Source organism: Pteropus medius, unplaced genomic scaffold (genome assembly GCF_902729225.1).
Source record: "Pteropus medius unplaced genomic scaffold, Ma_sr-lr_union100, whole genome shotgun sequence".
NCBI classification, from domain to species: Eukaryota; Metazoa; Chordata; class Mammalia; order Chiroptera; family Pteropodidae; genus Pteropus; species Pteropus medius.
Window position 1 is genome coordinate 1189954 of NW_024349796.1, and position 14117 is coordinate 1204070.

The following is a 14117-nucleotide window of genomic DNA, read 5'->3' on the forward strand; positions in this document are numbered from 1 at the left end:
TTTTGATTTTACACAATTATTTTATTTTACACTTTAAATTCACTTTGGACTTTAGCATGTCCCGGAGTTTTTCATACACTGATCAAACTGCTCTGCTACAGTCAAGTTCAATACCAGTTTTCTTTCACATTTCTCCATTTTTGTTTAAGAAATATAAGGAGTCTATTTCTTTTTTTTTTTATACAACACAATTATTTTTAATTTAAATTTATTCAAATCACTTTGGACCCAGCATGTCCTTAGGCTTCACCCATTCATCAAACTGCTCTGCTGTGAGATAGCCAAGTTCAATTGCAGTTGCCTTTAAGGTTGATCCGTTTTTGTGTGCTGTCTTAGCAATCTTTGCTGCTTTGTCATACCCTGAAGAAAAAATTAAAAAGCAACATAGGAGTTAGTAGTGAAATCTGGTTTTCTAAAGCAAAAGATAACATTGTTATTTATTTGATATTGATGCTACTCATTTCTTTAAATAACATTTTTTAATCTTAAAAATATTTACAGTGATTATCTTAATAATTGTCGTATCTTATAGAGAATAAAACCTTTACTTTTCTTATGTAATACAGATAAATGTACCTCAATTTCTACAACAGATGTGTTCCTAAATTGAAATTGCCCACTAACTCAGATATTTTCATGGGGGGGAGGGGGAGAGGAGGGAGAAAGCAATATAGCACCGAGACATAAAAATATCCATCTGAGTAGTATTAACGTATTGTTTCAAACAAAATGTTTACCCGGAAATAGTTATATTTCCAACAAAGGACTGCTGAGCAGAGGGCTGCAGCACTGCATGGCCAGGAACTGCGGTGCCTGGTCTGCAAGGGGACAGCAGTCCTCTCACCAGGGGGGAGGGGCAGCCGGGCTCGGGGGACAGCCCTCAGCCGCTACCGAAGGCTCTTCTCTGCTCAGCACTCCACACCTGGCCTCTGCCCAGAAATGCGAGGATACAGGTGGGGAAGTTTTAGCATAAATATATTACTTGTATAAAAGATCACAGGTGTACTGTTTACTGCAGTTATTTTTAAAATTAATAAAGGTAGGGAGAGGATAGCTCTATAAGTTGACTTAACGTAATTTTAAACATGTCATAAGGCAAAATTAAGAATGAGTAGAAAAAAATGAAAACGAAACCAATAAAGGAGGGAAAAACCCAAGATCAGAGGAATCTGACCAAAGAGAAGCCTCCTGAGATATCTGATCAAGCAAGCACGACGTTGTGTCAGTCTGCAATTACTGACCACCTACACAACAAACTGTGAGCATAGTTCATTTTATTAGTTAACTGAATTTGTGAAGGCTAAACATGCTTAAAAGGGCTTTCACCAATCAGAGTAACTTTAAGAATTCTCACGTTAAATAAACTCGTGGGGTCAACATCGGATATCCTGTACTTTTATGTCAATAATGACATTAAAGTCCAAACATTACACGAGGGACCCATCCTATGGAGGGAGTCATGAGGCTCTTTCCGTCACCGTCACCAGGAAGGGGTGGTTTGCCCATTTATCCTTGTATGGCCTTTGCCTCACAATGAACTGATTTCAAGACAGACGTCAATCACTCAGCTTTAGGAGTACCTCTAATTTAAATGTTTTGGCAATAAGTTCTGAAGTACAGATGTAGTAAAACATTTCTCACATGAGCCTGGGAGCTCCCCTGTGTCTCTCTCCAGTTGAACGCTGAGGTACATTAATTTTAAAAGGACCAAAATATCATTACCAATCTCAACACTACACCAAAGATATCACACTGGGCTCAGAGCTACCTAAAGCAGTCAAATGAGCTCCAACTTTATATATATGACTGAAATTATAGCTTAGTGTGAAGCCAAGAATATAAAATCAGCCGTGAAATTTCAGAATTGTGTAAGAATGTTTTTAAGCAGTAACCATATCATGCCGGATGACTGCACTATAACTTGTTTCAAAATACAAAATCAAAGAATATGTTAACAATCTCAGGTCAGCATTAAGAAGGTGGGAAAGGCTTTTATGATCATCACACGATGCAGTGGCTGCCTCAAAACCTATGAGTCAGAGTATTTAATGGGAACGGCCACGGTCAGTCTGCTCGCCAAATCCGTGTTTGACTGTCCACAATGAGAGATGTCTACGACTCTGGAAAACGTTTGCAACACAAAAGCCATGGTTTTAGACAAAACATTTGCATTTCCCCTGCTTTCCCCATAAGCAATGGATACATAACCCTTTCTCTTTTAATTGGTAACTTTTCATTTCTTAATGGAGCAGAACAAAAGCAAAGCCAAGCCAAGTATCTAGAGAAGGTAGAAAAATGGATCTACTCCACGTTGCTAACCAGCCAGTGCCACCTAGAAGAGTGACATCGCTGAGTCTTTTCCAAGTGCTTCAGAATCTGAAGCATCTGAATTCCATGAAGACTAAAATAAGTTTCAACTACTACTTCTGATTTTACCACATTTCAAATAAAATGAAGCTTAACTGATTAACTTTTGGAAAGAACTTTAACACCATAAAAATTATATATATAGCCTTAAAACATAATTTGAAATATTTTATAAGATTTTTACTAAAACAGTGTCCAAAAGGAAACTCTACAAACATTGGTCCAGTAGTCTCTCTAAATTTTTTCAGCTTTTTAATTGATCCAGTAGTAAAAATTTTTCAGCATTTTAATGTTGTATTCTGATTTACATTATTATTCCTTGAATCCTTACCTATGTGAGGATTAAGAGCTGTCACCAGCATTAGAGACTCGTTCATGAGCTTGTTGATCCTTTCCGTGTTGGCCTGGATCCCCACCACGCAGTTCTCTGTGAAAGACACTGATGCATCCCCCAGCAGCCTGGCTGAGTGCAGCACATTTTTAATCTAAGAGAGAGAGAGAATTATCAAGCCTAACTCTTTTTTGTCCAATAACATATACATATATGTTATAATTCAATACACACATAGCACTCCTACGACTTTTAAGGCAAAACAAATATGAAAGAAATTATAACTATCTGAGACCATAGAAATCTAAAAGATGTAAAAAGGAATAAATAATAAATACGAATAACTAAAATACAGAATAACATGTTCATTATAAAACAAAGGTGTCATATGTTAGAGTGCAGACAAAGAGAAATTAGTTCCAGCTGCAGGAACTGGTGACTTCCTATTTGATGGCGAGAACTCACACAGCCAGAGACGGAAAAAGAATCTTCCACACAGAAGGAAGAGGAGCAGAGAGGCGGAGGTGAGAACGTTCAGCACGTGTTTGCGGAAACTGGTGAAGTCAGGGCTTCCCAGTTCTTCGTGATCATGTTTGTGTTTAACAAAACAAATATTCCACGGTCACTTTAAAATAACCTTCACACGATGTTTAAAAATAGTATAAAATCAATTAGTTTCTTTGAGCATTTTCTTTCTTTTTTGGTAACATTTCCAATGTGTATATAGATATATATTCACATCCTAATCTTTTCTGGTCTAAAATCCCAGAGTCTGGAAACCATACTTCCAAGAATGGACTCTAGAAGTCATGGAGCTTCACGGTTCATTCGTTTGGTACTAGCGACTTTATTATGAGACAAATGTTGACTACCTTAGTTTGTTTTCTAGTAAAGACAACATAGATTTTTAAAAAAGATTAACAAGACATGTATTGCTATGCACCTACGTTTGTCAGGCAGCTGGTGTTAACTGTCTGGAATGTGACCTGAAAGCAGAAGCTTCCAGGTCTGCGCTCCGCCTGGCCCGCCCTCTATCTTCCACTCAGATGTCCATTCCGCAGGGCCAAAAGCCCGTCTTCTTCACTGTTCTATCACTAGCAGCCCGGACAATGCCTGATATAGACCTGTGCTCAGTAAATCTGATGAATACATTGAATGAATATACATAAGTTTACTGTTTTCACATTCTTATCAAATTAAAATCTGACTTTATACCAAATGCAAACTAGAAAGAAGCCTCCAACATATTTTAGAAATAACATTTTACACAAATAAAGGACTCTTAATGATGACAGCTCCATTACTGAGTCTGGGCAAATGGATGAAAGATGATGCCATCATGTTCCAGCTTCATAAAGATGAAGGAAAAGAGGAGATTTAGTGGACACGAAAATGTTTTCAAGGTATGTGGAAGAGGTAAAACCAATAAAAGAAAGCCTGAGAAGGAAAAGGAAGAAAACTGGAAAGTGCTGAAGAAACCAAGGGCAAAGAGTGTTTCAAGGAGGGAGGGTCAAGGTCAGCCGTCGGTGGGAGCTGCGGCACGCCTTAGCACGAGGCAGTCACGGTGACCGCGAGAACAGTTCGAGCACAAGTGGGGCTGAAGCCAGATGCAGTGACCGCGGCATGAATGAAAGCGCGTGTGGCTACTCTTCTGAAGGCCTCTGCACGTGTGGCTACCCTTCTGAGGGGACTGATTTGGAGGGACGAAGAAAGAAGCAGCGTGAGGAGACAGGGTGAGGCAGGGCTTTTTTTTTTAAACTGAGGAGGCCTGAACTTATTTCTAGCCACACTGGTGAGGAACAAGGAAGAAACCTACACCTTACCTTCCGGAATTTTTCTTCCTATTAAGAAAAGCAAACCATCAAATATTTGAGTTAAAAGTCATCTAACTGAACATCTAGGATGGATCCTCTATAATGTTACCATACGCGGGACTTCCGACAGCCACATATAACACCCAAGTACCTCATGCAGACTCTAGAGAAACCTGCATGGAAGGCAAAAGCCAAGGCCTTTCGCCTTCAGTCAGAAACATCAAAAATCAAATTTAAAGCTCACCATCATTGGCTTGAAAACATTCAACTCGAAGTGTCCATTGCTGCCTCCCACGGTAACGGCGACATGATTCCCCATGACCTGGGCAGCAACCATGGTCATCGCCTCGCATTGGGTAGGGTTCACCTTGCCTTCAAGAAAAGCGCCAGAAGAGTCCACATCAGACACACTCATGGCTTCAGGTGTCAGTTAACATTAGGTTTTACGTCAAACAATCAAGAAGGAAACATTAGGTTTTACGTCAAACAATCAAGAAGGAAACAACTTCATAAAACAGAATGAGACGTAATAAAGCAAAGCCATCAGTGCTTATTTAATGAAACCAACCAATCAAAGAAAGGGGGGATGGGTAGCCACAAACTGAATCATTCAACATCTAATGAGTAATGAGTACCCGCAACTGCACATAAAATACAGCCCTCTCTCTACCTTCCTGGCTCTCACTCATTCTAGAAATGTTTATGGAGCCAGGCACTGACCATACAGCGATAAGAAAGAACAGTGCAGAGCCTGGAGGCCAGAGAGAGCACACTGGGAGTTACAGTAGATATGGGGTAAAGACAGAAGTGCAGGCTGCCATGGAAACACTTATGAAAGAGGCACGTCACCCACACTTGGAGGCATCTCAGAGGATGATGACGGTAAGCTGGAATTTTCCTACTCATCATATGAATCTCCTGAACCCCACCACCCTGGTAACACTCCTTTGACAAGTTCAAGTTTGAGCCAAACATCCCTCATTCCTAGGACAAAGCAACACATTGGAAAGATTACTTCCTTTTCTGTGACTCTGCATGTCTCTTTTTTTTAGGCTATTGCCTTGAATTTGCAATCAACTAAACCTATGTCATTTTTCATCACGAAACACTTTAAAATCAGATCTCTTCTCATTCTAGACATGCATAGATTTAGAAGAATCTAGTCAGGTCTTTCTTTCTCACTATTAGAAGCCACCATGTCAGTTTTAGTCCAACCTACAGAGGCCTTTATGAATCTCTAGTCTGTCATCAGACATACTGCTACCTAGACTTCGTTATGTGCTAACATAATCAGCATGTATTCTCTACCTCCACCTCAGTCACCAGTAAACTGATAACGAGGCAGAGCCCTGCAGCTTGCTACCAAGATGTTCCCTGTGTCTGAAGTCAACTCATTAGTCACGACTTGAGCATCACTGTGCTCTCAGCTACATTCACCTAACAGCACTGCTCACACTTCACTGGATTCAATGACCATCACGTGAGTCTGTCAAATGGCTTGCTGGAATCCAGACAGCCAATGTCTGTGTTACTTCCCCAAAGAAAAAAATGAAGTAAGAAGCCTTTGGTAAAATTCGTTTTCATTCAAGCTGTGCTAATCACTTTAACAGCCTGTTCTAGAACTCTCCTGGCTTTGGATTGGGAAAGACAGAAGATGGTGAATTTCCGATGTGGAAATCAAAATGCATGCTACTAAATAAAAATTTTTTCTCCTATGTTGTTGGATGATGTTCCCTCAAGTCCTGATTAAAGTTCACCCCAAAGTTCTGAAACAAGTGTGCCGTACACATCCTCATCTATCTTTGGGCTCATGGGATCCCAAACAAAAGGAAACATGCTCTATAGAAAAAAAACGCCAGGGTTCTAGTCAAGTCCTAGCTCTCTAACATTTACCAGCTATGTGATTACCTGGCATGATACTGCTTCCTGGTTCATTTTCAGGCAAAATCAGTTCCCCTAGACCTGAGCGAGGACCAGAACCCAGGAAACGGATATCATTTGCTATCTTCATCAGACTGCAAGCGGAAGTGTTCATGGCTCCACTGAGTTCAACCAAAGCATCATGAGCAGCCAGAGCTTCAAATTTGTTTGGAGCTGTAACAAAAGGCAAGCCTAAAAAAAAAGAAAACCTATTGAATCAATAGGTAAAATTAAATGATTTTCCAATACCCATAAGATAAATAGAAAGTTCAGTATATAAAAATCAAAAACAGACTAAAGAGTTTACTTCAAAAAAATGTTTAAGACTAAAGCTTTGTCTACACTTCTTTAAAAAGTCCAGAAGGAGTAGAAAGAATCTGGTGATACTAGCGTATTTAAAGAATGAAAAATAAGTACAATATATTGAAAGAAAAACACACTATCCTACTGCCAACATGTGTATATAATGCCTGACTACTTGAGTAAAAATATAAAGTAGGTAAAATTCACTCTGCTTTATTCCACACTCCTTCCCTAGTACAACTCCCCCTGTCCCCCAAATCTTAGGCTGTTCTAATCTCTCCTCTACCCAGGGACCCACAAAAGACCCTGAGAAATTACAGATCCAATGAGTTAAATGATCTTAGTCAATCTCTTTCATTTTCAAAATTTTAAAGATTTACATAGTCTAAACCCTACAGTACAGTTCTCCTTGGTTAAAATTTCATTAAAAAGCAAACCTCTGCAAGTAAGTAATAATGAGTATTATATAATCTTTATCAACAAGAAGCAACCAACTGAAGGGGAGAAGATATTTGCAAACAACATCTCAGATAAAGGGCTAATATCCAAAATATACAAAGAACTCATACAACACAACGGAAGAGCAAACCAATTAAAAGATGGACAGAACACCTGAACAGATACTTCCCCCAAGAAGACATATGAATGGCCAACAGATATATAAAAAGATGCTCAACTTCACTAGCTATCAGGGAAATGCAAATCAAAACCACAATGAGATACCACCTCATACTTGTTTGAATGGCTATCATCAAATCATCAACAGGACAAGTAATAACCAGTGTTGGAGAGGTTGAGGGGAAAAAAAACCCTCATACACTGCTGGTGAGAATGTAAATTGGTACGGCCACTATGGAAAACAGTATGGAGGTTCCTCAAAAAATTAAGAATAGAATTACCATATGACCCAACAATCCCTCTTTCTGAGTATCTACCTTGAGACAAATGAAAAAGAAAACGCAATGACACAAAATCTATGGGACACAGCAAAAGCAGATCTAAGAGGGAAATTGATAGCAATACAGGCCTTGCTTCTTGTTCAAGGAACAAGAAAAATCTCCAATAAACAATCTAACCTCACATCTAAAGGAACCAGAAAAAGAACAACAAAGCCTAAAGTGAGTAGAAGAAAGGAAATAATAAAGATCAGAGCAAAAATAATCCTAAAATTTACATGGAACCATAAAAGACTCCAAATAGCCATAGCAATCTTCAAAAAGAACAAAGTTGGAGGTATTACACTGCCTAATAACAAACTGTACTACAAGGCTATAGTAATTAAAACAGCATGGCACTGGCATAAAAACAGACATACAGATGAATGGAACAGAATAGACAGCCCAGAAATAAATCCATGCATATTTAGTCAATTAATCTATGACAAAGGAGGCAAGAAAATAATCCAGTAAAGACAATCTCTTCAATAAACGGTGTTAAGAAAATTAGACAGATACATGCAAAAAGAAAAATGAAATTAGAAATCTAAAACATTCATTTGAAAAGATATATGCATCCTTATGTTCAATGCAGCGTTATTTACAATAGCCAAGATATGGAAGTAACCTCAATGCCTATCAACAGACAACTGGATAAAGAGGTTGTACATATTTAAAATGGAGTATTACTTGGCCATAAAAAAGAATGAAATCTTATCATTTGTAACAACATGGATGGATCTATAGAGTATTATGCTAACGCAATGAGTCAGAGAAAGACAAATACCATATGATTTCACTTATATATGGAATTTAAAAACAAAATAAATGAACAAAAGAAACAGAAACAGTCACAGATACAGAGAACAAACTGATTATTGCCAAGTGAGGGGGGCCATTGAGAGTTGAGTAAAAAAGGTGAAGGGATTAAGAAGTACAAATTGGTAGTTACAAAATAGTCACAAGGATGTAAAGTATAGCATTGGGAATATAGTCAATAATATTGTAGTAAGTTAGAAGGTTTCAGGTGGCTACTAGACTTATCAGGGGATCACATGTCTAACCATTCTGTTATACACTTGAAACTAATATAAAATATTGACTGTCAACTGTAATTGAAAAAAAATACATAGAAAGAAAACGCAAAGATACCAATGTAAGGAATTAAGAGTCATGAAAAAAATCAGATAAATATGACATCAGCAAAGGATACAAGCTCCAATAACTGACCCTAAAAAAATGGAGAGCTATGAACTGTCAGAATAAGAATTCAGAATAATCCTCTTAGGGAAGTTTAGTAAACTACAAGAAAACACAGAAAGACAACTAAAAAAACAAAAAACAAACAAACAAAAAAAACTAGGAAACAACGCATGAACAAAATAAGAAATTAAACAAGGAAATAGCAGGCATCAAAAAACAGGTATCTTAGAGTTCAAGTATAATAACTGAACTGAAGAAATCAATAGAGTTTCAAATGGAGACTCAACTATGCAGAAGAATCATCAGCCTGGAGGATGGGACATTGGAAATTACCGACGTGTGGGTTGACAGGTAGTGAATAGGAGAAAAATAGACCTTTGTGTTTAAGACTGAATGAGGAATGGGATTTAGGGCTTAAAAACCCTGTACCTCTACATTTCGGGGCTGCTTAATTTGGGGTCTGCGTACCCCTGGCAGACCCAGCTGACTGAATAAAGAGCATGTTTCCTATAACTCACTGATTTCTGGTGGTTCATGTGTCTTTCGGGGGCTGGCGGCTACACCACCATAAAACTATCAGCAGATCTCTCAACAGAAACTTTTCAGGCAGGGAGAGAATATAATGACATATTCAGAATAATGACAGAAAATAATTGTCAACCAAGAATTCTATACTCGGTGAACTGTCTTTCATAAATGAAGGAGATAAAGATTTTCTCAAACACAAACTGAGAGAGTTCATTACCAAAAACCGGCCTTACAAGAAATGCTAAGAAGAGTTTTAAGCAGCGGTAAAAGAACACTAATTAACATCATAAAAACATAAAAAAGTAGTGTCCATCTAGTTGTATTCTGCAATACAGTAACAGTGATGCATAATTCACTTACAATTCAAGTTTAAAATTTTTAAAAAACATAGCAAAAATAAGCATAATTACAATAATCTGTTACTAGTTATGCAATATAAAAAATGTGTAAATTGTAAAAATGACCTAACATGAGGGGGAGGAGAAGTAAAAGTGTAAAGTTTATAAATTCTATTGAAGTTAGTCATTACCAGTTTAAAACAAGGTGTTATATTTTTATGAAAGCTTCATGGTAACAAAGGAATATCCTGTAATAATTTTACAAAAGAGTATGATAAAGAATGTCAAAGCATACTGATACCAAAAGACATCAAAACATACACAAAAAGATAGCAGGGTAAGAAACAAAGAATGGATCTACAAAATAATCAGAAAATTAAAAAAGTCCTTACCTATAAATAATTACTTTAAATGCAAATGGAGTAAATCCATTAAAAGACACAGAATGACTGAATGGATTAAAAAACAAGATCCATCATTATGCTAGCTACAAGAGACTCACTTGAGCCTTAAAGACATTCATAGACCGAGAACAAAAGGATGGAAAGACATTTCAAAACTAATGGTAACCAAAAAAAAAAGAAAAGGAAAAAAAAGGGGTAGCTATAATAAAATCGATCAGACAAAATAGATTTTAACTAAAAAATGGTAAAAAGAGACAAAGACGTTCTTTATATAATGATATAGGGGCCAATACATCAAGAAGATCTAACAATTACAAATACTTATGCACCCAACATTGGAGCACCTAAATATATAAAGCAAAAACTAATAGATCCCAAAGGAGAATAAACAGCACCACAAAATACTGTAGGAATTTACAACCCCACTCTCAACAATGGACGGATTATCCAGACGAAATAATACGGAAACTGTGGATGTGAAAAACACTATAGAGCACGTAACTCTAACAAACTCAACAGAACACGTTCTGTCCAACAACAGCAGAATACACATTCTTCTCAAGTGCACATGGAACATATTCTACGACAGACGGTATGTTAAACCACAAAAAAAGTTTTAGCAAATTCAAGACTGAGAGTATACCAAGTATCTTTTCCCACAATGGTATAAACTGAAAAAAACACTTCTAAAATAAAATACATGGTTGATGGGAATAATCTAACCTTAAATCTGCAAAAATTTAAAGCAGAAACACCTATAAAATAGACTAGTATAATAAAAATTAGTAATAATTTATATTATCACCGACCTGTGAGTGTAGCCACTTTTGCAGCAACCTTTTCCGCAAAGCCGATTCTAGTATTTAAACCAGTACCAACAGCAGTGCCTCCAGCTGCGAGCTCATAGATTCTTGGCATGGCAGCTTTTATTCTCGTCATTGCATATTTCACTTGTTGAACATAACCACTGAATTCCTGAGAAAAGAAGGAAATTAAGGTAAAATTATACAATTTCCTAATGACTTACAAGTTACTCTAACTGCATTAAATAGAAGTTTTCTTAAAATACATTTTAGGCACTAAATTATAGGTAACTCATGTGGCATTTACACTATTTTAATTCATATGATGAGCAAAGTATAGGGAAAAAATGAGGTTTTATAAACCTATGAGGTAGGACGATGACAATGATAACATGCAGCCTGTTTATAATTTAGTCTTTTAATAGAAGGCAAAGAAAAACAAAATAGTAAATAAACTTTTAAAAAGAATGACTTTACTACATTAAGTTATTGGTCTATTTGCAAGTTATTTCTTATTTTTTGGTGTATCCCACACAACTTCGAAAAAGAAAAAAAATAAATAAATCCTCTCAAGAAAAATGCAAACAGAAATAGTCTCCAAATAATTTCAGTTTAAAATCCTGACAGGGAATATGAGGGTATTTCACAGGGATTCGAGAAGCTAAGTGACTCACTAAACAGCATAGGAAGGTGCCAGCATAGAGGAAGCCTACAGCTTCAAGATGCACTTACCTCTGCTATTAATGTCACACTGGTTCCCAAAACATGACATACTTGAAATAAGGTAACCACAGAATTTACTGTGCTTTGAACATAGCAAGGGCCTAATCTAGTAAGAATTATGCAAGAACAAAGGCATAAATGAGAACTCAACTGAGCAAGCCAGGATATATGGTTATACTCAATCTTTTATCCTGTCTAAAAATGCTGCAAACCTATGAATACTTTTGACTACCTATTAGGATTTCATACCACTTTAAAGAAAACATTTTAGAAGATTCAACTCTTTTCAGGTAGACTGATCCATCCGATCTAACTTCATTCGTGTGAACACTGGCTGGATTCACTTAAGAAACATTTTTATTGGGGAAAAATCGCACAAACTTAAAAGACAATTCCAATAAAATCAAGTACAAATGCTTCTAATAAGATAAAAGTCAAACTGGAAAAATGTAACCTTCTGTCATAATAGGTGGAATGATGACTTCACATAGGAGGCCGTGTCACGGCCCAAACGGACTTCAGCATAGTGGTTTTCCAGCATGTGATACACACAAAAAAAGGGGGAAAAAAAATAAAAGAAACCAGAGGTATACTGAACAGTTTCAGAGACATATACTATGTCTCCTTAGAAATTATGCATATCTCTAAGAACCAATGATGCAAAGAGAAATAAGACAACCTTAAGAAGTAACTTAATTTAGAAGGCTCAATTTAGTCCTATCATCTGTATTTCAATTAATTATTTCACGTTTTCCTCTTTCCTTCAGTAATTAAATTAAGCTAAATAATCAAGCTTTTTTCAGTATTTGCTATCGCCTGAACAAGACTACAAATGGTGGTGAGTCAGCAGCAGCCAAACTCTCACTCACCTCAGTTTCTACAAAACCCCCATTTGATAACTATCATTTGATATCTGGCATATATAACCACCTCTTGATATATAATTTGTATATGTCCTAGTTCCCAAGCCGGAGTGAGCTTAATAAGACAATAACTGTTCCTTATAATTCTTTACATTTCCTTTACAATACATACTATAAGATACTCTTTAAGGTACTGATAAAGAAACATAAAAATACTTTCTAGTATTCTGAAAAGAATTAGTCAATTTTAAAGATTAAGATATGCCTCATTTAAGCACTTAAAAATTAATGTTTAAAGAACCTACTGATTTAGATGAGACACAAAGGACAGGTGAAGATGATGATGAGGACAGCTAACACCAATGTGTGCTACATGCCAGGCTTGGTTGCAAGCCCTCTACATTAATCGGCTTATGTCAACCTCACAACTACCTTATGAGATATTATATTCCTCATTTTACAGCTCAGAAAACTGAGGCACAGAAAGGCTAAATAATTTTCCTAAGATCCAACAGCTTGTTCATCGCAAAGTTAAGATTTGAACCTGGGCAGACTAGGTTGGAGTCTGGCTAATAGCCATTAAGCTCTGCCGTTCCCCTGAGTGGCTGTCAATAAAAACTACTGACTGGTTGGTGCAGAACAATCTCTGTCACTGAACTGAACTGTTATACACCTGGCCTTTTAAACCAGTATGTTTCAGTGGATAACATACTAGTCATTTTTACCTGCTCCTAACTTGAATCAAATCTAATCACACTTCTGTACCTGCCCAAGAGTGAGTGGAACAGCATCCTGTGTATGAGTACGCCCGATTTTGATGATCTGGGCAAACTCTTTGGATTTTGCCTCGAGAGCATCCTGTAGCTTCTGCAGTCCTGGTAGCAGTACTTCGTGAACTTCCACTGCAGCAGCAATGTGCATTGCTGTGGGGAAGGTATCATTTGAGCTCTGTTGGAAAAGTTTCGAAAGAAATGCAAAATGTTAAATCAGAGGCAACAAAAAACAAACTTGAAATGTCTCAATTAAAAATCTCACTAAATGACTACTTAAAACTCAGCATGGCTAGTCTTCAATTACACTTGTGTGTGGCAAGTCATAGGTCACTTAGGATCAAATAAAGAGCAACCTGGTTCCCCTTATGGAATGTATTGAGAACTGTGTTATATATACCACCTACAATGAATATATTATATATTTTTATATCCAGCAAGAAACAGAAAGGACAGTTAACAAGTACATGTAAGAATAGCAAAATATCTTACAGCTATATAGTGCATATAGTTTTTCATAAACATTTCTTCATTTATTAAACTTCAGGAAAATTCTATGAGGTAGGTCACCACTTTAAATATAGGAAAGACAAGCCGTCAAATTATGTAACTTGCCAAAATATTTAGGACTGGCAGAACTGGGGCCTCACCAGGTATTCTAAACTCCATGTTCTTTCCCCAACTGTAACTCTATACTTTTAAATTATGATATCATTTAAAAAGACATACTCATTTTTTTAACTTTTTATTACAGAAAATATCAAACTGCTTACAAAAGCAAGATGAATGATATAATGAACACTCATGTACCTGTC

General features: G+C 36.8%; 1 protein-coding gene across 3 annotated transcripts in view; it reads right to left on the bottom strand.

The window, feature by feature from the left end:
- The window catches only part of FH (fumarate hydratase), a 26780-nt gene continuing 12663 nt past the window's right edge, over positions 1–14117 (bottom strand). For 2 of the 3 annotated variants that reach the window (XM_039883199.1, XM_039883200.1), the window contains exons 5-10: positions 13298–13480; positions 10953–11118; positions 6421–6624; positions 4757–4884; positions 2699–2852; positions 1–360 (exon numbers count right to left, since the gene is read on the bottom strand). In XM_039883199.1, the coding sequence (XP_039739133.1) occupies positions 218–360; positions 2699–2852; positions 4757–4884; positions 6421–6624; positions 10953–11118; positions 13298–13480 (978 nt within the window). In that variant the 3' untranslated portion in view covers positions 1–217. Of the gene's footprint in view, positions 361–2698; positions 2853–3813; positions 3838–4756; positions 4885–6420; positions 6625–10952; positions 11119–13297; positions 13481–14117 lie in introns of those variants that run through there. The other variant, XM_039883201.1, reaches the window with a different exon arrangement.